This window comes from Astatotilapia calliptera, chromosome 3 (genome assembly GCF_964374335.1).
Source record: "Astatotilapia calliptera chromosome 3, fAstCal68.1, whole genome shotgun sequence".
In the NCBI taxonomy this organism is placed as follows: Eukaryota; Metazoa; Chordata; class Actinopteri; order Cichliformes; family Cichlidae; genus Astatotilapia; species Astatotilapia calliptera.
Genome location: NC_137424.1, coordinates 60,294,947 through 60,320,516, shown reverse-complemented (window position 1 = coordinate 60,320,516; position 25,570 = coordinate 60,294,947). Strand labels below are relative to the sequence as shown.

The 25,570-nt window shown below is 41.2% G+C and overlaps 2 protein-coding genes across 3 annotated transcripts in view; one reads left to right on the top strand and one right to left on the bottom strand.

Moving 5' to 3' along the window:
* Positions 1-25,570, top strand: part of LOC113018995 (uncharacterized) — a 134,981-nt gene that overhangs the window by 33,104 nt on the left and 76,307 nt on the right. The gene's annotated exons all lie outside the window — the stretch shown is intronic.
* On the bottom strand, positions 21,841-24,709 carry LOC145421900 (type-2 ice-structuring protein-like). The gene is made up of 7 exons (XM_080292863.1): positions 24,490-24,709; positions 24,314-24,401; positions 24,056-24,118; positions 23,673-23,779; positions 23,430-23,564; positions 23,231-23,339; positions 21,841-22,178 (listed from the first exon to the last, which is right to left on the bottom strand). Exons 2-7 carry the CDS (start codon positions 24,372-24,374, stop codon positions 22,102-22,104), a joined length of 552 nt encoding a protein of 183 aa, XP_080148989.1. The 5' UTR covers positions 24,375-24,401; positions 24,490-24,709; the 3' UTR covers positions 21,841-22,101.

Sequence of the window (25,570 nt, the reverse complement as noted above, 5' to 3'; positions counted from 1 at the left end):
TTTTTGTGTATTTTGAGAAAGATGCAATTAGGACTGATGTCGTCCTTTGTGAGTTTATAAAAAGATAAATGTTCTACACAGAATTTATAATGCTCACTTTATGGTGCCGATGTCCATGTTAGTTGTTTTATAAAAACATTTGTGATGTTTTTAAATTTTCATGAAAAAATGTTAAATAAACAAAATGTAAAGTAACTGAATTTCCGTACTTTTTTTTTTTTAGTAGTCTACACTCACAACATATCTTTTAATTAATAATCAGATAATTTGAGTTTAGGTTGTAATATAATTGCATTGTGTTGCATCAAAATAATAAACTACAAGAAACACAAAAATATTGAAATTAAAGTATACAGTCTTTGAGTAAAGCTCAATTAATAAAATATAAAATATAATTTAAAATTTTTAGGTTAACAATAAATACAAATTTTGAGTACCCATACTTAGAAGATATGAGTTTTTGTACTTAAATCTTTTGAGGTAATCAGTTTCCACAAAAGTTTTAAGTTCAGTCAACTTGTTCGGGTTTACAGTGTGTCACAGTGGGAGACAGGTCACATATTGGCCTTAACACTTATATGACTGGGTAGCATTAGCAATTTACAGCCAGCAGATTCTTTTGTTTGTTTGTTTTCTTTCCCTCAAAAAAGGGATGGTGTGATAAAACGTTTTTTCAAGCCTTTACTTGGTATTTACTACAAAATATGTGTTGTTTTAATTGTTTGTTAATTTTCCCCAATTTCTTATTTTGTTTGAATTCACTGTTTTGCTTTTGTCTGTAGAAACACTTTGCGTTTTCTACCTCCACATAGTAATAGTTACGCAAACCAAACAAGAAATGCAACAAGGCATTTGTTATCTCTTTGTAAACCGGTGATTCATTGTTGTGACATCCCAGGTTCAAAGTTCAAGGTTCTTTATTTGTCACATGCATAGTTATACAAGTATAACACACAGTGAAATGTAGCCGGACACGCTCCTCGATATGTGCAAAAATTTGGGGGGGGGGGGGGGGGGGGTGTAGAGGAAGAACATTATATATATATATATATATATAGTATATACACTGGGTGAATGTGCAGTAGTAGCAGCAAGCAGGTGAATTCTGTACATTAATATGAATAGACATCTGACTATTTTACAGGATAGACAATATAAACATTTAAAATTAAAGGAATTTGAAATGTACATTGTGCCTTGGTTTAGTGTCTGGAAGAGTCCTGTCTCAGTCAATTATAGATGATGTGAGAGGGCGGGTGTGTGTGTTTAGGGCACGGATGGCTTGGGGATAGAAGCTCCTCTTGAGTCTCTCTGTCCTTGCCTGGATGATGCGGAACCTTCTACCAGATTGCAGGAGTTTGAACAGTTTGTTCCAGGATGGGACGGGTCCTTCAGTATCTGCGCTGCTCTAGTCCGGCATCTCCTGGTGTAGGTGTCCTGAAGCGGGGGGAGAGCAATCCTGCAGCAGCGTTCTGCTGTACGGATCACTCTCTGGAGAGCTTTTTGGTCCTTCACACAGCTGTTCCCAAACCACGATGTCATGTTCTGTGTGAGGATGCTCTCCACAGCGCCTGTATAGAAAATTCTGAGGATCTTTGGAGAGACCCTGAACTTCCTCAGTTGTCGTAGGTGATACAGGCGCTGCCTAGCCTTTTTGGTCTGGACCTGAATGTGGGCAGCCCATGTCAGGTCTAAGGAGATGTGGACACCAAGATACTTGAAGGACTGCACCCTCTCCACTGGAGCTCCATTGATGATAATGGGCTTGTAGTCTCTGTGCTAACCCTGATTTACGAATAAATTCTTTACAAATCCTACCATGTGGATTCATGGATTTTTTTTCACATTCTGTCTCTCACAGTTGAAGTGTACCTCTGGTGCAAATTACTGACCTCTGTCATCATTTTAGGTGGGGGAACTTGCACAATCGGTGGCTGACTAAATATTTTTTTGCCCCACTGTATGTGCAGCCCTGTTTATAGTTTTCTGTGCATTTCAAACATTGTCCTTTCTGATGTTTTTTTTTTTTTTTTATCTAAAGTAACATGGCTGCTATGAGGCCAGCTGTGGACCTTGCCCTACAAATGATCCAGGACGGATGGGATGAAGAGACCATCGGAGGCATTGACTCAGAATCGGACATCTCAGATATAGAGGACCCAGACTATTGTCGTCCCCCTCCCCCCGAACAAGACTAGTCAGATACAGAGGAGTCCTCTGAAGAGGAAATGGATATTGAGTCTAACAGAATGAGCCCCTCTTACTGCTCTGGCCACAATATTCTGAATTAGTCGGCCAGGGCTTGCACCTGGGTTTAGTACTGTGTCCCCAGTAAATTCATGGAAGATGTTCATGTGTGATAATATAATAGAAGAGGTGCTGACATGCACAAACATGGAGGCATGAAGAGTAGCCACAGACAGGGGAAAAGAGTGGAAAAATGTAATCAAACAAAAGCTCCTGGCCTTCATTTGATTGACCATTTTTGCAGGAAGTGAGAAGAACTGGGATGTACCAGTCAGTGTGTTTTTTGGGAGTCCTCTGCATAACCCATTGTACAAGGCCACTATGTCAATTCAAAGATTTAAAGATACTGACCGTTTCTTGCACTTTGATGACAAGAGGACCAGAGCCTACTGACTGAAAACAAACCACATGGCAGCTTTCAGCTACATATGGGGCCTGTTGCTGGTCAACTGCAGGCAGAAATTCATCCTCAGTGATTGTGTTACAGTGGATGAACAACTTGTGCCTTTCAGAGGGAAGGCCCAGCTTCTGCAGTATATGCAGAGCAAGCATACAAAAGTGATACAAGCGATAGAAAAACTGCAATTTCTTAAAATTAATGAAAAAATAAATAAAAATGCAAAGTGCCTCATGTCACAAACATGTTTTATGAGGAATACCTCAAATATGAAAATATAACAGTCATTTTAGTCAGTTTACAGTCATTACAAGATCAGTATAATCATCGCTACTGAAAAATATGTTGGTGTCATCTGCGAACAGTATGAGTTTAAGTACTTGAGAAACATCAAAAATATCATTTATGTATACATTGAAAAGTTTTGGTCCCAACACTGACCCTTGGGGAACACCACATGTAATACCAAGTTTCTCTGAATGGTAATGCCCTATGCTAACATATTGTTCCCGACCCGTTAGATAACTTTTTAACCAGTTACCAGCTTTCCCTCGAATACCATATCTTTCCAATTTATCCAATAAAATTGAGTAATGGTTGTGAATGGTTGTCCTGTGACAGACAGGTGACCTGTGCAGGGCGTACACTGCATCTTACCCTACGACAGTTGGAATAGGCTCCAGGCTTCCTGAACCCTGAATTGGATATGTGGATGAATGGATGCATCGTATCCATTCCCCTTTCACAACCAGCACGCAGCTAGACAAAGGCCGCCCCCAGCAACCAACTGACTCTTCCCCTTACAATGACACAGTAGATGACTGCAGGGGGAATTAGGTGTGAAATATTATATTTTGCTTTTATTTCCAGATAAAATCACTTGTCATTGCTGTAGTGTCTTGGTAATACATGGCAGTGAAACCCATTTCCCGCTAGAGTTCAGAGGTAGGGAGGAACTGAAAGCATTTAATTTTAGTATCCAGAAACAGCAGGAAGTGTCGAGAAATTTGTATTTTAGGATCAGTTTCAGCAGCTGTGGTGAGCACGAGATTGTTTCATTTTCACTGTGTAGGGTTTGGTTTGATACATAAATATTATTTTTGGTTTAGATTGGATTATTGTTATATACAAATGAAAAAAAAAATAGTAAATGTACAGTTTTGTGTTGATGGAGAAAAGCTGAGAAACATTAACCATCACACAATCATTATTTTCAAAAAAGCGAAACCAGAAGAGCTGAAATATATTTTTTCTGTACAGAAGGTAAAAAATGATTAAAGTATATCTGCAGCATCCCCCAAAATAAAGTTTAGTAATAAAAACATGTAATAAGCAGACAATGTTTACTTTAAACAAGCTCGAGTTGTTTAATGAGTGTCTGCCTCAAATGCTTTACTGAACACATAATAACCAGAAGCCATTTAAACACTAACGGTGAACTGTCAGGGCTCCTTTTAGTAGTTTAGGGAGTTTCTGGACGCTGGGTTTGCACCAGTGAACAGTGTAAAATAAGTAATCAGAGTGAATGTGAAGCTGTCCTAGATGAAAGCATTAGAGCGCTATCAAAGAAAACCAGACTGTGAGTGAATGACTGTGTTGCAAGCAGCACTCATGTATCTACCAAGAGTGGTGAAAAGTCCCAGAGATATTCTTTGTTTCTATTTACACAAACCAGTGCTAGGCTATAATCATGCCTTTCAAAGATTTACCAGGTACTTTGTTGCATTGAAACTCATGTTACCTGATAAGAGCACAGCTGCCCCTTCAGAGATTGTACCAGTTACAAGGAAATTGAATGTTATCAAAATTGATTAGTAGGTCATGTCATTAATGTAGTGGATACAAATGCATAAAGGGCCGCTTGTGTAAAAACCTGACTTTAATCAGCATTCATTGACCTTTTGACCTTTAGGCAGTCTTCATCATACTTTCTCATAATTTAATTTATCACCGTATCACTGCAGTGTTATCTTTGGTTATCTGGTTTTTATTCCCTCACAATCAGTATGCAGCTTGGTAAACACTGTCAACAGAAACTAAAGATCTGATTTGGAAAGCAAAGCTTTGCTGAGTGTGGTGTTCCTCTTACAGACCCCAGAAATCACCAAAGTTAACCCACTGAGGTGTGAACTAGTGTGTTTAGCTTCTCTTGTTTCCTCATAAAAATCACCTGTCACCTGCTTCTTTTCCTTTGCAGTCGTGTCAGTATAGTCTCGTTATAAATGGCAGTAAAAGTATTTTTATTCATTTTCATTTTCTAAAACTGATCAAAGTTCAGGGGCTGTAATAAAATGGAAACGTTCTCATTTCTACACCGAAACAGCCTGAAGCCTCAAGACAGTTTGTAAAACCATTTTGTGTTGCTGTGATGAGCATGAGGGCATTTCAGGTTTCAGATTTTGTTTAGCGTTTCTTTATTTTTGGCTTAGATCAGTTTAAAAGTCTGACTCATAAGCACATACGTACAGTAAAATCCAGTAGATTGTGCTACCCAAAAATTACTCACCATCCTCAAAGCCAAGATACCAGTGTGGCCATCAGCCAGAGAGACGTCAACTAACAAGACTATTTCTGTGCTTTATTCTTTGAATAGACTAAAAACTGTTTGCAAGCTTTTGCTTTCAGATCAGGTTACTGTCATAAGAGGCAAAAAAAAAAGGAAGAATAAAACTGAGTCATGGGAATGTACAGTACGTCTATAAATACAGAAAGAAAAGCTGTGAAACTGAGAAAGAACAAGACTATTAAATTACAGTGAAGAAGCATGTTACTTGCTTCCAAATTCAAATAAATCTGAGGTTAACATACTCGGCCTTAAACTTTTAGAAACACAGTGTCTAACCAGATACTTGCTCTGGATCTGTAATTCATTATTATCAGGATGTCCAAAAAACTCACTGAAAAGCCTTCAGCTAATCCTGAGAGGGTCCTAGAAAGAGAGAGCATATTTCTCCTGTTTTGGCTTCCCTTCATTGGCTTCCTGTTAAATCCAGAATTGAATTCAAAATCCTGCTCCTCACATACAAGGTCTTAAATAATCAGGCCCCATCTTATCTTAATGACCTTGTAGTACCATATCACCCTATTAGAGCGCTCCGCTCTCGCTCTGCAGGCCTACTTGTTGTTCCTAGAGTATTTAAAAGTAGAATGGGAGGCAGAGCCTTCAGTTTTCAGGCCCCTCTTCTGTGGAACCAGCTTCCAGTTTGGATTCGGGAGACAGACACTATCTCTACTTTCAAGATTAGGCTTAAAACTTTCCTCTTTGCTTAAGCATATAGTTAGGGCTGGACCAGGTGACCCTGAATCCTCCCTTAGTTATGCTGCAATAGACGTAGGCTGCCGGGGGATTCCCATGATGCACCATTTCTTCCTCAGTCTCCTTTTTACTCCACGTGTTTACACACCGCTCTCCATTCGTTATTATGAATCACATTTCCACAACATGTCTGTGTCCTGTATCCATCCTCTCACCCCAACCGGTTAAGGCAGATTGCCACCCCTCACTGAAGCTCGTTCTGTTCAGGACACTGCTAGCATAATGGACAGGTTTGTGACGGCGCTCCCACAGAAACGCAAAGCAGAAGATAAAGCATCGCCGAATATGTTCCCCCTGCGTGGGAAGCACATGCTGGTTTGTCCAAACCAAATGTTGAATGTTATCACACAGGAAAAAAAACAACTAAACATAAAATAATTACACATGGAGATGGTTTGTTTTCCTGTTACTTAAGGCTACGTCCTCACGTACACGGGTATTTATGAAAACAGAGATTTTCCATTTTCGTTTAAAAGGAAATCTTGTCCACACAGGCAGTTTCGAAAAAATCTCTCCGTCCACGTGTAAACACAAAAAAACCAAGTCAAACGCTGTCAAGAACATACCAAACCCTAAGAGTGTGGAAATGTTGTCGCAAGGATTTTCTTGTGAAACAAAGCGGGACCTAGCAAAAAAAAAGTTTGCAAACCACTGGGGTGTCGAACTCCAGGCCTCGAGGGCCGGTGTCCTGCAGGTTTTAGATCGCGCCCTGAGTCAACACACCTCAGTCAAATGATTAGTTCATTACCAGGCTTCTGGAGAACTTCAATACATGTTGAGGAGGTCATTTAGCCATTTAAATCAGCTGTGTTGGATCAAGGACACATCTAAAAACTGCAGGACACCAGCTCTCAAGGCCTGGAGTTTGACACCTGTAGGCAACTGTTGTGATCTTGCATTGAATAAATAAAAGTGAATTGAATTAAATCGACAAGCAGTAAACATCAAAACAGCAGCACAAGCAGAACAGGTCAGCTGATCACAGCCTGTAAACAATGAAAATTTCAAACTTTATCATGGGGTGATTCTCTTTTTGCGGCCACATTTCAGCTTCATAACATTTGGGGGAAAAAAAGGAATTATGTTTTATATTTTTTTATTATTTGTTTCAATACTGACAATACTAAATAGATGAAATTCATAATGGTCAAGCTCAAGGATCGATAAAATAGTAATTATAGGTAGTTTTACCTGTAATTACTATTCTATCGATCCTCACCAGTCCCCGGCCTCCTTCCTACTGCCTAGTGTACAGCCTCAGGGTGCTGAACAGGGTGAAACCCTCCATGCATGGTAAGGAGCTTTCTAACTTTTCATGTCAGTGGCTTCTACTCCTACTTTGGCCAGCCTATTACCCCAGCACGTTACCTGATTTTGGTCAGGGCATAGGTGTTGATAGCCCGGATCCTGTTTTTACCTTTATCTTACTTTTATCTTACCGTTCAGCTGACTCCTCAGGACTTGCCTGACCCTCTGCAGGTACTTTGTGGTTGCAGCTTTCCTGGCGGCCTCTTCATGGTTCCCATTTGCCCGTGGGATCCCCAGGTACTTGTAGCTGTCCATTATCTCTGCAATGTTGCCTTCTGGTAGTTCGGTCCTCTCAGTTCTGACTATCTTCCCTCTCTTTGTTAATAATTAATGATAACAATAATAATTATTGCTCTGTCTTTAGAATTTCCACCCTAATAGGTTCCCCCCAAAATTCCACCCTGATAGGATGGAATCAACCATAAATTATTTTGACTAATTTCTAACTGAATTATTCCACCATGCTTCTGAAACATGGACCATAGGATGAGCTTGACACAAACGCAGAAAGGTAAATAAACACAGAACCAGACACAGAAACACAAGGGAAGCAGGAAAAAAACAGGGATAAATAAACCAGAATGAAACCAAGAAAGTAATACGGAATATTTTTTATAAATAACCAGTAGGCATAAATACCAAGAGTGTTTTTTCCCCTTAGATAAGATCAAGATGATACACCCACTTTAGTCTCATTGTGCCAGAGGTGTTATAGTAGATCACACGCCTGTGATGGGGGATTTCTGCACACATCACCACCACCCTTTCTAAAATTATCATTCAGCAGCATTTGTTTGTGTAATGAATACAATTGTCTTTTACATCTTTGTGTAGCTTTTTAATTTCTTTAAACAGCTGAAAGAAACTAGTTCTCCCAGATGATGCATATAACTGTTTTCCGCAGTGGATTCATCCACATTTAAAAATTCTGGATCCTTGGCTTTTAGTTAGCAGTTAGCATTAGCAGCACATCCTGTGTCCGATGTGAAAGGACCTTTATGCTGCGCACTGCGACTCACAGCCATGGTCCCGGGTCAGCCCTGACTTTGTGTTAAACTAATCCTAAAGTAATAATGGTATTTCTAACCACTGATATGCCACAACTTTATCCTTTTAACAGCTGCTGAAAGTTAGGGGACCTAACTGCTATCGGATATTTATATAGAGATCCTCCAGCTTCAAACTGTATCACCCTTCATGGACCTGCAGTTCAAAAAAACGCCCCTCCAACAGCCAAACCCATCTGTTCTCTGACTGGATAGTTAAATTTGTGATTGGCATGACATTGGCCAATCAGCTGAAAGGAAGAAAAAAAGGATCAAAAAACTTGAAACTTGTGTGTTGAGTTTCACACGTATTTTTGGGTTACGCCCACACAAATTCTTTTTACACATACAAATCCTGATTTACAAGTACAAAATATTTATGACCACAGATTGAGCCCATACGTATCCAACTGCGTATGGGCTCAATCTGTTTTCTTCTAAGGCTGTAATTATACCAACAATGCATTTCTAACATGCCGGAATAGTTAGAAGTTCAGCATTTACGACAGCAGGCAAAGGACAGTCCTTGTACAGATGACTGATCACACAAAGCCTTGTGATGCCCCAGTGATAATGAAAAGATTCATTTGGTTCAGCTTATCTAAAAAAACAACAACAACAAAAAAACTTTCAGATCTCACCTGTCTAGATGTTATCTTTTCTTCTATTGTGAAACTCTAAATATTTCATCACTGCATTTATTTCTCACAGTGCAAGTCCAAAGAGTCGCGCTGACAGATTTCTTTCTTACTCACAGCAGCTTTTTCTTTATCATGAAAGGAAAAACATTAAATATCTAAAATGCAATGGGAAATGACTGTGATCTAGTATGTTTGTGCTACTGTAGATATAAGGAGACATGTTCATATGATTTATTTTGAAGATGTTTGCAGTGTTTTGCTTTGTGATCTGTAACGGAGCGGAAAGGCTGATTTTATTTCCACGTTGTTTTTGTGTTTTTAAAAGGAAGGAGACCTTCCTAAAAACGGGCAGAGCAGTGGAGCCGCCAAGGGAAACACACAATTTAAACTGTAAGATTAAAAATATAATTTATTATATTTAAATAGTTAAAAATATAAGATAAATTAAAACAACCTTGGCCAAGGGATAACACAATAAAAATCAATAAAACACAAGATTAAAAGTCCAGTGGAATCCACCACAGCATAAAAGTCCCAGGGAGTTAAGAAATCCAGCGAAGTAAAAGGGAAACCCAGCGGAGTCCTCTCCTTCCTTTCCGCATTCGCGTCTTGATATGCTAGAGAAAGGGAGGAGCGGCAGTCACTATTCTTCCGGCAGTTTTTATTCAATAAAAGGGGATAAGTCAAAGACTTACCCCGGGTGGGCAGAGCTCTCAACTCCGCCCGCTGCTTCTTAAAAACTGCAAAGCCACACAGCCGTCCCGTGCCTTCCGCTGGTGCTGTCTCCGCTCTCCCCGCTGGTACTGTCACTCTCTGCACTGGTGCCCTGTGCGCTGGTACTGTCCGTTCTCTCCTAACGCCCAGCTCCACCAGCCCCTTCGGATTGCAGGCGCCGCCGCCGCCTGGCACCACTTACTCCTGGCCGTCATTCTAGCCTCTCGGTCGAACTCCTTCCTTTGGTCTGCCAGGCCCTCTTATTGGCCTCTCTGGGATCTCTCGCAGGTGTGATCAGTTTATTATCAGGTAGGGGCGGAGTCTTTCCAGGACAAGTCACCAAATAAATACCATTAAAACATGCAGTAAAACTCATAAAAATAAACCAGTGTACAATATTAAAATATTAAAAAGGTAAAACGCAGCAAAACATGCATAGTAGAAAAACTTAGATGACTTGTCCCTTTCCACCCCGTGACATCCCCCCACACTGAAAGATTAGCAGTCCCTGCTAAAAACCCAGCTTCCAGTCATGAAGCTTTCTTGGAGTCCGGTTCACGTCTTCTACCCCCAAGCAAAAATAAAAGCAAGTGCACCATTCAGTCCAAGGCCACAAACGAGCAATCACTCTCACGTCCTCGTAGCATAGCTACCCGGAAGCCATAAGGTCCTACACTGCACCCGGCTGCTACCGTGAGGATGCTTCCAGGGTCTCGTGCTTAATCCCAAGCACTGCTGCCTAGCAGCAAATCATTACCCCACCTCCCGCAAGCCTGCAGCTGACCTCCCATGACAACCTTGGTTGGACGTTCTTCATTCACTCTTGGTGTGGCCAACACTCATACTTGTGCACACTGTCCATACTCATTTGCTCAGGGGACATACGACCTAAAACACACATTATTGGGGGCACTAATATACACATGCATCATATATTTGCATTTCCCCTGACTAACCCAACTGCTCTGGCTCCATATCCTGTCGACAACGCCATTTATGTAACGGAGCGGAAAGGCTGATTTTATTTCCACGTTGTTTTTGTGTTTTTAAAAGGAAGGAGACCTTCCTAAAAACGGGCAGAGCAGTGGAGCCGCCAAGGGAAACACACAATTTAAACTGTAAGATTAAAAATATAATTTATTATATTTAAATAGTTAAAAATATAAGATAAATTAAAACAACCTTGGCCAAGGGATAACACAATAAAAAGCAATAAAACACAAGATTAAAAGTCCAGTGGAATCCACCACAGCATAAAAGTCCCAGGGAGTTAAGAAATCCAGCGAAGTAAAAGGGAAACCCAGCGGAGTCCTCTCCTTCCTTTCCGCATTCGCGTCTTGATATGCTAGAGAAAGGGAGGAGCGGCAGTCACTATTCTTCCGGCAGTTTTTATTCAATAAAAGGGGATAAGTCAAAGACTTACCCCGGGTGGGCAGAGCTCTCAACTCCGCCCGCCGCTTCTTAAAAACTGCAAAGCCACACAGCCGTCCCGTGCCTTCCGCTGGTGCTGTCTCCGCTCTCCCCGCTGGTACTGTCACTCTCTGCACTGGTGCCCTGTGCGCTGGTACTGTCCGTTCTCTCCTAACGCCCAGCTCCACCAGCCCCTTCGGATTGCAGGCGCCGCCGCCGCCTGGCACCACTTACTCCTGGCCGTCATTCTAGCCTCTCGGTCGAACTCCTTCCTTTGGTCTGCCAGGCCCTCTTATTGGCCTCTCTGGGATCTCTCGCAGGTGTGATCAGTTTATTATCAGGTAGGGGCGGAGTCTTTCCAGGACAAGTCACCAAATAAAACATGCAGTAAAACTCATAAAAATAAACCAGTGTACAATATTAAAATATTAAAAAGGTAAAACGCAGCAAAACATGCATAGTAGAAAAACTTAGATGACTTGTCCCTTTCCACCCCGTGACAGATCACCATTTTATTTGAGCGTTTTCAAATTTGAATGTCACATTTCAGTCAATCATTATGATCTCCTGTAGAGATCATAATGCTCTATAATAATTGTTGCATTCTTATTTCTTAAATGAAAAACCTTCTGTGTCCATAGGCAGTTCCTCTACAAGCTCCTCCATTGCACATTTTGATTGTGGTGTTCCTCAAGGCTCTGTCTCTGGCCACACGATATATGGACACAGCAATGACACCGAACTTGACATTCATAAACAGGCATGGCAGAGGAGGGAGACAAATAACATGAGACAAGACTAACTTCACAGGGACACACAAATCACAAGAAACTAGACCCAAAAGGACGGGGAAAATTTAACCAAATACTTTTTTTTTTTTGTGTGTGTGTGTGTCCCGTTTGGATCTTTAGCCATCAGAATTGTTGTCTTAAGGCCAAGAGAGATGCCAAGCGGATTTATTTTACCAAGTGGATCATCATCAAATCAAATCAAATCACTTTTTATTGTCACATCACATGTGACAATAAAAACTGGGTGTTTTTCATCATATGGAAGGTCAGCTGAAGAGAGCCGTCCACCTACTCTAAGCACTCCATCCTGATCGATAAAGGGGTTCAACCTCCACAGAGGACTTGCTTCGGAAATTTGTTTTCCTCTGTCCAACTGTCTCACTTCTTCCGTGAATACTAACTGTTGAACACTCCAGATCACTCTAAATTTTGCCTGTGTTTGTGGATTTTGAGGGACTTGTTTTGAAAGCCTGGACCTGTATCTTGCCACGCTGATGAGCTTCGCCATTCCATTTATCAGAGTTTTCCATGAGGAGAACCGTTCAAATCTCTGTGGACTGAGAGGTCTATCAGTAACCTTAGTTGTCAGGGTGCTGACTTCTGGGCGAATCTCTGCATCATGCTGTGGTTCAACAAGGTCAAACTTACTTAATGTCACTGATAGGGATACCTGTTGTTGGGCCTGCTTTAGGAACCAGTTAACCAGCTTGTTTTGTGCAGGAGACTTGCTGCAATTGGCCTTGTTGCGATGTCAGCTGGGTTGTTCTCTGTTGCAACATAATTCCACTGCGTGCATGTAGTGGACTTCCTAATTCTGGAGACTCTGTTGGACACATAGATATAAAACCTTCGCGAAGCATTATAGATGTAGCCTAGCACAATCTTGTTGTCTGTGTAATACCTTACGGCATGCAGCTCAAGGTCCATCTCCTGACAAATGAGCTCTGCCACCTCTACAGCAAGAACTGCAGCACACAGCTCCAATCGGGGGATGGTATGTGCAGGCTTGGGTGCTAGCTTGGATTTACCCATGACAAACCCGATGAAGCACTGTCCTTGTTTATCAATAGCTCGTATGTAGGCAACTGCTGCGATAGCCATTGACGAGGCATCTGAGAAGACACAAAGCTCTTGGTGCTGCATGGAGGACAGAGAAGACAGAATATAAGGCCTGGGTATGTGCAGAAGCTCTACCTCTGACAGGGAGTCTTTCCATGCATTCCATTGTCTTTCTTTGGCAGGTGGAAGAGGATCATCCCATTCACATGGTTCTGTGGTAAGTTCTCTGATGAGAGCTTTGCCTTGGACAGTGATGGGAGCAATAAAACCTAACGGGCCATACAAGCTGTTGACTGTAGAGAGTATGCCTCGCTTAGTGAAGGGTCTTTCTTCCTTGGAAACTTGGAAAGTGAAAGAATCTGATTCAAGACTCCAGCTCAGTCCAAGGCTACGCTGAACAGGAAGAGTATCTGTCCCTAGGTCTAGGTTTTTCAGGTCCTTGGCCAGATCATCAGCTGAAAATGCATCCATTACCTTGCTACTGTTTGAGGCAATTTTATATAGCCGTAAATTGGACTCAGCTAACATCTTCTGTGTTCTTTGAAGAAGACTGATGGCTTCTGTTTCTGTAGGGAGTGAAGTCAGACTGTCGTCGACATAAAAGTTTCTGGTAACAAACTCCCTTGCATCTTTGCCGTGCTCTGCCTCGCCGCTTGAGCTGCTTTTCTCAGCCCATAGATCGCCACAGCTGGTGAGGGGCTATTGCCAAACACATGCACTGTCATGCGGAACTCTGTCACATCTTTGGTGAGGTCATTTTCTCGGTACCAGAGAAAACGTAGGTAGTTCCGGTGATCTTCCCTTACAGTAAAGCAGTAGAACATCTGTTCCACATCTGCAGTTATTGCTATAAGCTCTTTTCGAAACCGCAGTAGCACTCCAACCAAAGTGTTGTTCAAGTCTGGACCACTTAAAAGGACATCATTCAATGACACCCCCTCGTGTTTGGCGCTTAAGTCAAAAACTACCCGTATTTGTCCAGGCTTTTGCGGATGGTATACTCCAAACAATGGAAGATACCAGCACTCTTCCTCAGGCTTCAAAGCAGTTGCTAACTCTGCTTGCTGACTGTCAAACATCTTCTGCATGAACTTAACAAAGTGATCTCTCATGTCTGCCTTCCTGTCGAGACTCCGCTTGAGAGTATGCAGTCGTTTGAGAGCCTGCTGGCGGTTGTTTGGCAGTCGCTGCCTATGTGTTACAAAGGGTAGAGGCGCGACCCAACTATTAGAGTTGTCTTGGTACATCTCGCTTTGCATGATCTTGAGGAAACGTTCATCTTCCAGTGAAGGTCCGGGTCTCTCATCGTCTTCGCTCTTGATGAACACTGTATCACCGAGGTTGTCTGTTTTGACCCCTTGATAAGTATCCATGTGGCTTTGAGTAGTGCATCTCTGCTGGACTGCTAACAGCTTTTCCTTTGCATTCATACTGTTGAAGCACGGGCTGAGATATGATGGTCTCCCATTGAGCAGCACGTTAGTTTTATAGGTTCTCACCGCAGAGCTCAGCTTATGTGTGCGCCCCAAACAGACATCTCCTACGACTACCCAGCCAAGGTCGAGCCGTTGAGCAAATGGAGCATCTGCTGGTCCATTGTGTTGTTCTCTCACTTTATGCAAATTCAACACATCCCGTCCTAGGAGCAGAAGGATTTGTGCGTCTGAATTGATGGGAGGGATTTTGTGTGCAATGTCTTTCAAGTGAGGAAAATGTTGTGCAACTTCAGGAGAGGGTATCTCAGACCGGTCCTCTGGAATCATATCACATTCCAGCAATGGAGGTAGAGGTACCTTGGTGTTGCCATCAATCGACTCTATGATGAAGTGTTTGGCTCGCTTTCCACTCATTTCCATTATGCCGGAGCACGTCTGGAGTGTGTATGTCTCTGTGTTCCCGTCCACCTCGAAGATGTCAAAAAACATGGATCGTGCGAGAGAGCGGTTGCTCTGATCATCTAAGACTGCATATAGTTTGATTGCTTTCTCTCTCTTGCCAGAAGGATAAACCAGAGCTAGACAGATTTTGGCACAAGACCTGGGGCTATGCCAATCTCCACAGACTTCAGTGCACATGGCTTTAGCTGAGGTTGACACTGGCATGGCTTGAGGCTCCCCGCCATGCTTTCCTGTCTCTAGTGGCAGTCTGAAGTCGTGAGGGGGTGGGCCTGGATGCAAAGCCGAGATGTGCTTGTCGCTTTTACATTCCTTACAAGTCATTTTGGCTGTGCAGTTCTTTGCTAGATGTTTGGTGGATCCACAACATCTGAAGCATATGTTCTTCTCCTTTAGGTAAGCTTTTCTTTCTTCAAGAGACTTACTACGAAAACTGCGACATTTCCTAAGAGGGTGTGGTTTCCTATGGAGAGGACACTGCTTGTCTGGGTCATCCCACTTATCCAATTCACTTACCCCCAGTTCACATGACACATCTGTCTTTCTTACTGATATCTATGTTCTGTTGTACCTTATAGGTCTTTCAGTTTTCCCTACTCCTGTTGAGAGAAAAAAGAAGCTGGGATCATTCCTGATTCTCGCTTGTTCTCGTACAAACTGGGAAAAGACAGAGAAAGGTGGAAAGGCAACGTTGTGGTTTGTCTTGAACTTGGATGCACATGAAATCCACTTCTCTTGCAATGTGTGTGGTAGTTTCTCTACAATAGGATTGACACCACGTGCTGTGTCAAGGAAAGCAAGCCCAGATGAGTGCCCTTCTGCTTTGGCGAGTTCCAGTTCAAGTAAGAGTTCACCAAGTTCCCTCAGCCTGCTGTTGTCTTTGGCAGATATTTTTGCAAAGTCTTCCATTTTCTTAAAGAGGGCATGTTCAATCACCTCTGGAGCTCCATATGACTCCTCCAAGTGCTGCCAAACCATTTCAAGGCTTGCAGCAACATTATAAATTTGCGCAGCGCTGACTCTCCTTGCTTGCTCAGACGACTGTGGTCCTAACCATTTTATAAGGAGGTCAAGTTCCTCTCTAGGTGACAAGGACAAGTCCTTGATTACATTTAAGAAAGAGGATTTCCATGTCCGGTAGTTTTGGGGTTCGTCATCAAATTTTTGTATAGTAGTTGACACAAGCTCTCGTCTCATTAAATATTTTGCCACATCTGTTATAGCAGATGAGTTATTGTGGGTAGGTGGTATTGGCGTGAGTGGTTCAAACTGATGTGCTGGACTTGTGTATGTCCCATGATCGTGGTGATCGCTGGGTGGATGTTGCTGTCTAAGCTCCTGATGTGTGAGGTCCTCCTCTTTCCACAAGGGTGCTTTGGGTAGAGCCACAGATGAGCTTGGATATCCTTTTTTAAGGTATGGTGATGACTGTGTGTTATCTTCAGCAGGAGTATTTTCTTGAATATTTTGCACATATGACTGACTGTCAATGTAATCTTGAACTCTTTGCTTACAGTCTGCAGGGATGACTGGGAGTTGCCCGCTTTTCTGGGAATTTTGTTCCTCCAGCTGAACAGCTGCCTCTAAGACCTGCGCTTCAGCTGATGCAGCAGCAGCCATTTTCTTCACCTGTAGAATATGCAGCTGTGCTTGGATTTGAGCTTGTTGTTTCATAGCTTCCGCTTCTTGTTCCGCATAAGCCAACTGCGCTTGTGCAGCCTCTGCTTTGGCACGTGTCCTGAGCGCTGCAACGCTTGCTGTTGACCTGTTGGAAAGTTTTGAGCTGGAACAATATGATCTTGTCTCCAGAGATCCAAGTGTCTCTACCTGCTGGGCTTGGTTAGCTGATGGCTCAGACATTGTGAATACAGTAGCCGCCTTGAATGGTGAAATCTGCTGAATTGTATGCCTTTTTACTGTTCTGTCCTCACTAGATGTGGGCGTGATTTAGCTTATCCAGTTTGACAGACAGTGAACAGAATGAGATAAAGAGAATGCTTTGAACTGAGATTCTTCTTTACTTCGATCTGCATCTCCAGTTTACAGGCCATGTTACTGAGGCTTCTTATACATGGTATCCTTTATCCATTTTCATTACTCTCCTTTCTCTTTTCATTTTGTAAAACTAAATAAACACAAAACAGATAATTACCTTCTCATTCACTGAACATACATAATGTACTAATTGAAACTTAGTTTTCATGATAACCAGCAAAAACATAAATCTTAAGTTTGCCTAAATTAAACATAAACATCACCTTCAGTTAACTAGCATTATTGATCATAGCAAGTTAGCAAACACATGCTAATATACAGTCGCTAGCACACAAGTAGCTTTACAAATGAGTAATGACCACACAGCTGAAATAGTAACTCAGTATATGCACATTACACATGCATCACAAATCAGATAGTTAAGGTTATAGTATGTAATGAAAACTTACAGGCATGCGTGGGCAAAGGTTTCACCTCCACTGAGCACTTGTAGCAAACTAGCTGGGCATAACAACTTCTCAAGTACCAACTGTGGCCACAAGAGGGTGCCAAATCATATAAACAAAAGCATATTACCACAATAAAGTTATACCAACACATTCAGATTTCTGTATATTTTTGATAATGATATCCTGTTCATAACCTGTACATAACTTACACACTCACTACAGCCTATACATACTTAATGTTATATCATATTCATAACCTACCTTCATACCATTCATACATACATTCATACATTGCAACATACCCATAATAGACCCATATTTTGTACCTTCATTCCTATAATAGACCCATTTCTGTAATATATCTATATCATGGCTAAAGCTCTTTTTGGATGGATGCAAACTGCATTTTGTTGTCTGTACTTGTGACATGTGCAGTGACAATAAAGTAGAATTCTATTCTATTCTAATGCTTAATAGATTGATATTATTCTAAAGTGTTGTCCAAATGTATTATTTACTCTGCGGTGGACTATGAATGTAATAGAACTGAAGATGTATCACAAAACAGACAAATTTATTACAATGCTAATAGTTTTAATTTGCATGCAGAAATGACCTGCAGCTCAATATACAATATAAAGCTTTGCAGAAAGCTTTCCTTTTTTTATCAGGCAGAATTTTAAAGAGAAAACCCAGTTCCAATTTATTGCATGTGATGCTTGATTGCTTGCATCATAGCAAAAATGCAGACATACAGAGAAAGAAACAGTAATGAAGACATTGTGCTTCTTACTAATGAGTCACAGAATTATTGCAGGATCATATGATAAGGTTTCCAGTTTCACAGTCCATGGTATCCAAGCATTCTCTCTTTTCTTCTGCAAAAAAACAAACAAAACAAACCCAAAACACAACAAAACTGCAATAGTTAGTCTCAGTCTGTGCCACTCAAAGCTCATGTACAGTGGGGCAAAAAAGTATTTAGTCAGCCACCGATTGTGCAAGTTCCCCCACTTAAAATGATGACAGAGGTCAGTAATTTGCACCAGAGGTACACTTCAACTGTGAGAGACAGAATGTGAAAAAAAAATCCATGAATTCACATGGTAGGATTTGTAAAGAATTTATTGGTAAATCAGGGTGGAAAATAAGTATTTGGTCAATAACAAAAATACAACTCAATACTTTGTAACATAACCTTTGTTGGCAATAACAGAGGTCAAACGTTTACTATAGGTCTTTACCAGGTTTGCACACACAGTAGCTGGTAATTTGGCCCATTCCTCCATGCAGATCTTCTCGAGAGCAGTGATGTTTTGGGGCTGTCGCCGAGCAACACGGACTTTCAACTCCCGCCACAGATTTTCTATGGGGTTGAGGTCTGGAGACTGGCTAGGCCACTCCAGGACTTTCAAATGCTTCTTACGGAGCCACTCCTTTGTTGCCCGGGCGGTGTGTTGTGGATCATTGTCATGTTGGAAGACCCAGCCTCGTTTCATCTTCAAAGTTCTCACTGATGGAAGGAGGTTTTGGCTCAAAATCTCACGATACATGGCCCCATTCATTCTGTCCTTAACACGGATCAGTCGTCCTGTCCCCTTGGCAGAAAAACAGCCCCATAGCATGATGTTTCCACCCCCATGCTTCACAGTAGGTATGGTGTTCTTGGGATGCAACTCAGTATTCTTCTTCCTCCAAACACGACGAGTTGAGTTTATACCAAAAAGTTCTACTTTGGTTTCATCTGACCACATGACATTCTCCCAATCCTCTGCTGTATCATCCATGTGCTCTCTGGCAAACTTCAGACGGGCCTGGACATGCACTGGCTTCAGCAGCGGAACACGTCTGGCACTGCGGGATTTGATTCCCTGCCGTTGTAGTGTGTTACTGATGGTGACCTTTGTTACTTTGGTCCCAGCTCTCTGCAGGTCATTCACCAGGTCCCCCCGTGTGGTTCTGGGATCTTTGCTCACCGTTCTCATGATCATTTTGACCCCACGGGATGAGATCTTGCGTGGAGCCCCAGATCGAGGGAGATTATCAGTGGTCTTGTATGTCTTCCATTTTCTGATGATTGCTCCCACAGTTGGTTTTTTCACACCAAGCTGCTTGCCTATTGTAGATTCACTCTTCCCAGTCTGGTGCAGGTCTACAATACTTTTCCTGGTGTCCTTCGAAAGCTCTTTGGTCTTGGCCATGGCGGAGTTTGGAGTCTGACTGTTTGAGGCTGTGGACAGGTGTCTTTTATACAGATGATGAGTTCAAACAGGTGCCATTCATACAGGTAAAGAGTGGGGGACAGAAAAGCTTTTTACAGAAGACGTTACAGGTCTGTGAGAGCCAGAGATTTTCCATGTTTGAGGTGACCAAATACTTATTTTCCACCCTGATTTACGAATAAATTCTTTACAAATCCTACCATGTGAATTCATGGATTTTTTTTTCACATTCTGTCTCTCACAGTTGAAGTGTACCTCTGGTGCAAATTACTGACCTCTGTCATCATTTTAAGTGGGGGAACTTGCACAATCGGTGGCTGACTAAATACTTTTTTGCCCCACTGTATAATCAGAATCTCCATAATAATGAAACACATTTACAACAGAGGTGAAAGCGTTTAGCGAGAAAGTCTGAGTATAGTTTTTCAGTACTAACTGAGAAAATGTGTTTTTCTACATCTACATCACCTGACATACTCATGTGAGTGAAGTTGCCCCCCCACCTTCTTCAAATCCAACAAAAGTGGTATCAAACGTTTGTGCTAGGTTTGTGCTGGTTTGTGCTGCAAAAAAATTTGTTTGTGCATTTTAAAGATATTAATAAAATAATGTCTTGATGCGTGCTTAATCATCCAGGGAAGTCAATCCCAAAAGGTTGATTCTGTTCATTTGGACATTTTCACTAATCCAAGTGACTTCTTCAGTCTCAGCTGACTGCAGGTTTCCCCTTCTTACATGTTTTTACATTACATGTTTCTTACATGTTCTAACATGTTTTTACATGTTTTACATTACTTTTGATGCAAGTGAAGAGAGATGTTACATCTCTCTTCACTTGCATCAAAAGTCACGGAAGCGTTGGAGGTAGTTCATAAGTAGGGCTGGGTATTGTCACTGATTTCTAGAATCGATTCGATTCAGATTCACAAGGTCCCGAATCGATTTGATCCACGATTCGATCCAATTTGATTTAAATCTGGGAAATTTGCCTCAGACAGTCAGAAATATTATAATTCAGATCAGTACATTTTTCATTTTGTATCTATAAAAAGGAAGCTGACACTCGCAAGACTTTATCAAAGGTGTGAGCATCACAGCAGATGCCTTTGTGTCAAAGTAGCTGAGAAAAACATGTAGGTGATTTTCCTGGCCTGAGATTTTATAAAAATATTCTGCAGTACATCAAAAACAAAAGAAAACCATTAATGAACATATAAACATCACTTGATGCTGCTGAAGTGAAGCAGAGCAAAGTTACAGAGGTTTTATTAGAGACACAGCGTTTTGCAATTTTGCATAATTTAAAAAAGTTTACATTTGTTCAGTAGCCTATTGAATGGCAGAAATGACGTTTTCTTTTCGGAAGTAAGTCAAAGGAAAAAAAAACAGCGGCCGACAGCGCTGTAAGAATGGTGGAGTTGTGCGTAACAAGCAAGCGAATAATGCAAAAAAAAAGATTTTTAGACGGGAAACTGTTCTTGAAGTATACTGAGAGAGAGAGAGAGCTGTGCATGTTGTGTGATTTTATCGTGGTGGCAGCAAAACAATAAGAGGGAATTCATGACGATGTTTATGTGAAGCATAGTTTGCTGCTTTTTTGCTGCTGGTTTACTCAATATTGTTTGGAGAGAGATAAAACCTGCAGCTTCAGAATCAGGGCAAAAAAGGCGTAAAGACAAAGCCGAAACTTCAGAATCAGCTCGTGTCCGGTTCCGTGCTGTCAGGAGAGAAAGAAATTTTGTGAGGTTTAACCTGAGACTCTGGCATTTCGGGGAAAATAAATTTATATTAAAAAATCGATTCAGGATTTTAATGAATTGATAACAGGTTATCCAAGCGAGAATCGATTTTAATCGATAAATCGATTATCAAAACCCACCCCTACTTCTCAGTATCTCAGACATTGGGGAAGGTGAAGGAGGCTCACTGTGGTGCTCAACAGGGTTAGCACCTCGTTCAGTTCCAGCCCCAGCTCGGACAGTCTCGGTCGTTGTGTCCTTGGGCAAGACACTTCACCCGTTGCCTACTGGTGGTGGTCAGAGGGCCCGGTGGCGCCAATGTCCGGCAGCCTCGCCTCTGTCAGTGCGCCCCAGGGTGGCTGTGGCTACAATGTAGCTTGCCATCACCAGTGTGTGAATGTGTGTGTGTGAATGGGTGGATGACTGGTTATGTAAAGCGCTTTGGGGTCCTTAGGGAGCTATACAAATACAGGCAATTTATCCTTTTCAGGGTCGCAGGGGGTGCTGGAGCCTATCCCAGCTGTACAGGTGTACACTAAAAATTACTTACTTCATGTTGTGCTTTGAATATAGTAGAACTATAGCTGTAACATGGAGCAACAGACCACCAGTTTCTTTCAATGTTTTAGTGTTTTAATTTACATAAGAATATGAAATACAGTCCACTTTCCAAAACAAATGTGTACATTGTGTGAAAGCATTCTTTTATTTTTAAAGCCTTTCCAAACATAAAATCCTTCTGCAGTTTATTGTATGTGTCGTTTGATCCCTTATGCTGTAGCAACAGAACAGAAATACCAAGAAAGACTCAATAGCTGAAAAACACGTCAGTGTTTTTACTGATGAAGTGTAGGTTTGCATTAGTGATGAGATCACATGATAAGGCTACCACAGATAGATGGGAGCTTAGTCTCACACTTCATGTCATCCAAGCATCCTGCCTTTCCTTCTGCAAAAAACACACAAAAAATAAAACAGGAATTGGTCTCAAACAGTGACACTATGACTCAACGATCCTCTTTCATCAAAATTTATAAAATGTAACAAAAACTTTCTGAAATGAGGGGACAATTTTTAGCAAAAAAATGAGTGTAGCTAGTTGCTAAGACACAACTAAATACAATATTTGTCAACTTATTTTAATTAATTACATTTGGCTATATCATCATTGATGCATGTGTACCCAGTTAAAAGCAGAGGACAGTTCTGTGGATTCAGAGGAATATGCATCAGTGTTCACCAGCTACATCAGCACATGCATTGACAATATTGTCATGCTACAAAACGTATCCAAACCAGAAGCCACGGTTGAACTGTACATGCCATGCTACATGCATGCTCCGCTGCATTCGCCTCTAGTGATGCAGATAGAAACAAAAAGGCCAGCTATGATCTGCGTAGATACATCATGGAAACCAAGAGGCAGTACAGACTGAAGCTGGAAGGATACTACAACAACAGGAAGGCTTTCCAGCGTGTCATTAAAAAGGCACACTTCATCAGTAGAAAACTGGCAGACGCTACAGGAGTGTGAAAGCAACGACAACCCGACTAAAGAACAGCTTCTATCCACAGTCTACTGAATCACTGACTAGTTGTTGTTGATTATCTTTGACCTGAAAAATTGCTATTTTGTACATACACAATCAATACAATACAACTTCATACAATATAAACATGTTAATATTGCATACTTTGTAACTATCACCACTGTGACAGTGTTGCAACTACTTGCACTTTATGCTAAATTCCGTCTACACCCACAGATAAGCTACAAAGCTCTTGCTTTACTTTATTATCTTCTGTGCTATGTTCTACGCTCAGAGTTAAGTTTACTCTTTATTTTAGTTAGTTGAATATTTAGTTGTGTGAAGGGAACCTGCAAAGTAAGAATTTCATTGCTCTGCATCACCACTTGTGTTTTGCAGTGTATATGACAATAAACTTCTTGAATCTAGCAGTTTTTTTTCTTTTTTTTGATGGGGTTGGGGGTAGACTTACCACCAAAAGTTATCTGCAAACAGTGGTGCTTATGTTTAGCTTCCTGTCCTCTGCAAAACTCAGCAAAAGCAGACACGCCCATATAATCACTCCAGGACCAGGAAGGATTCTGTTAAAGCAAAATTTTAAAAAAAATTGCTAATTCATATTAATTAAAAATGCAATTGTTTCATAAACTGCTAGACACCATGCTATTTACCGCTGGAGTATTATGGCCTCCAACCCAAAACTGTCCATAGCCACGTCCAGCACGTTGCACCTCCTTTTGAATCTCGTAAGCTTGACTGGCACTATACACAGATGCAAGCTGTCCTCCACGAGACTGACAGTTTCTCTACAGCGTAGACAAACAGACAGAATTAAGTGACCAAGAAATTTTACATCATTAATGTACTCCAAGCTTTCATAGTATACTTAGTGTAAAAATCAATATCTTTGTTACTTGAGCCTCAGCCCAGGTCATGTATCTTGGAACAAAGAGGAGGCACTGTTGACTGTGCATACTCCATCCATCAGGGCAAGATGGAACCCAGCCACCAAAAGGGTCCTCTGAGGACAAATGGACAAGAAATGTTGATATTGAGCTGCCAGTGAATAGTTAATCTGTTGTCACTCTTCATTTTTTGGCTTTTACGGGAAAAAACTAAAATAAATAAATATTGTTATATTGCATCTGTTGTAAATGGTTTCATTCACCAAATGTCTGCATCTGCATGGGCTGAAAATGTTTTTGGTTGCAGTTACTAATGTAGAGCATGTGCTGTTCTAATTTTTTACAGGTGGATCATCGAGATATTCATCCTAAAATAACCATCTTACATTCACCTGGTACAGGAGGAGCATCTGTCAAGGGTATATTACTGTAAACTGGAACAGTTGCAGGGACAGCTTCAGCCACAGACAAGAAATAAACAAGAGAGTTAACACAGTATCATAAATTCAGTACCACAAAGATAAAATGCTCATGAACAATTAACACTTAAAAAAGTCTGACTGATTGAAACATCTAAAATCTGCTATTCTTCAATCACGTTTTGTATGTAAAATCTAAAAATATCTACACATTTGCCTTTAAATACTCACAAGAAACTTGGGCAAGAGCCATCATGGTGCACACAAGCAGAGGCACAGTAAGCGCCTTCATCACAGAGCCTTAACCTCTGATAAAGACCTAAAGGGGTTTCATTTGCATTGGGTTTACAAACCAGTGGTGAGAACATTCATTTTAATGAAAAGAAAAAAAACGTTTGCAATGTTGCCTTCTGTTCTTCTTTCTTGGTCTCAGTCTGCAGATCCTGTGTGGGGAGCTGAAGACTGCTGGTCTTAGATATGCCTGTTCACGGGGGGGGGGGACAACGAAAGAGGTCATACATACTCATAACACACAAAGAAAGAAAAGCAAATATAAATTTAGCATGAAAAATGAACCGGGGCTTTTACTGGCACATAAACGCCCTTATCCTGTGTCAATGAACTGCCGGAGGATCACCTGATTTTTCTCCAGCACAAGCAAAGTTCAGTTTATAATGTTCATGTTTATTCAAGGATTTATCAGTAAAGAAATGTGATAGATTTGTGTTTGAATATGAGACATGACCCAGCACCAGCCCTACCATCCACAAAGAGGCTTTATTATTTAATCCTGTGATGTCTGTAACTCTTTGTTAAAAAAGCAGCAGTTAGACACCCTGCATGTCTGTTTACTTTATCTTTGACCTTTTCCTCCAACTCCATTCTTTTAAATGTTTTCTCCCTCTTTTCTATTTCTACCCTGTCTTTCGCTAGTCTGGCTTATTATTGCAATCAACCAGAAAACCACTCTGATAACAGTGCACATCAAAAACAAACTATGAGCATGTACTGTGTATTTCTCTCCTCTGTGAATTACACACAATATGTTTGTAGCCAATGCTTATAATAACAGACGTCACAGTCATGACTTGCATGTGTTTAAGGTCCCCGTGTTGCATAAACTGTACTTGACAGCTTTTCTGACTACCCTGTGTCACCCTATCCAGAAAAACTTCTCCACCCATATTTGCATATCCAGTATTTGATATGAGGGTGTCTGTTGGTCAGTGTAGCAGGATGCAGCAACAGTGCCAAACAGCATTATAGTAAACAGTTACCCTCAAAACTGCAGATGATCTTTGGCGGAATGATTTGAAAAAGTTTATTTAATTGTTTCGAGGTTTAATTCATCGTGTTGGTTAAAGTTGATTTTTAGAAATAACATCTGACGATTACTCCCATTAAAATATAATCTCTTAGAGTAGATTTATCTACAGTGAAAAGCAACTCCTTACCTTGCATTATCAAAAATAAACATGTCTTTGCATT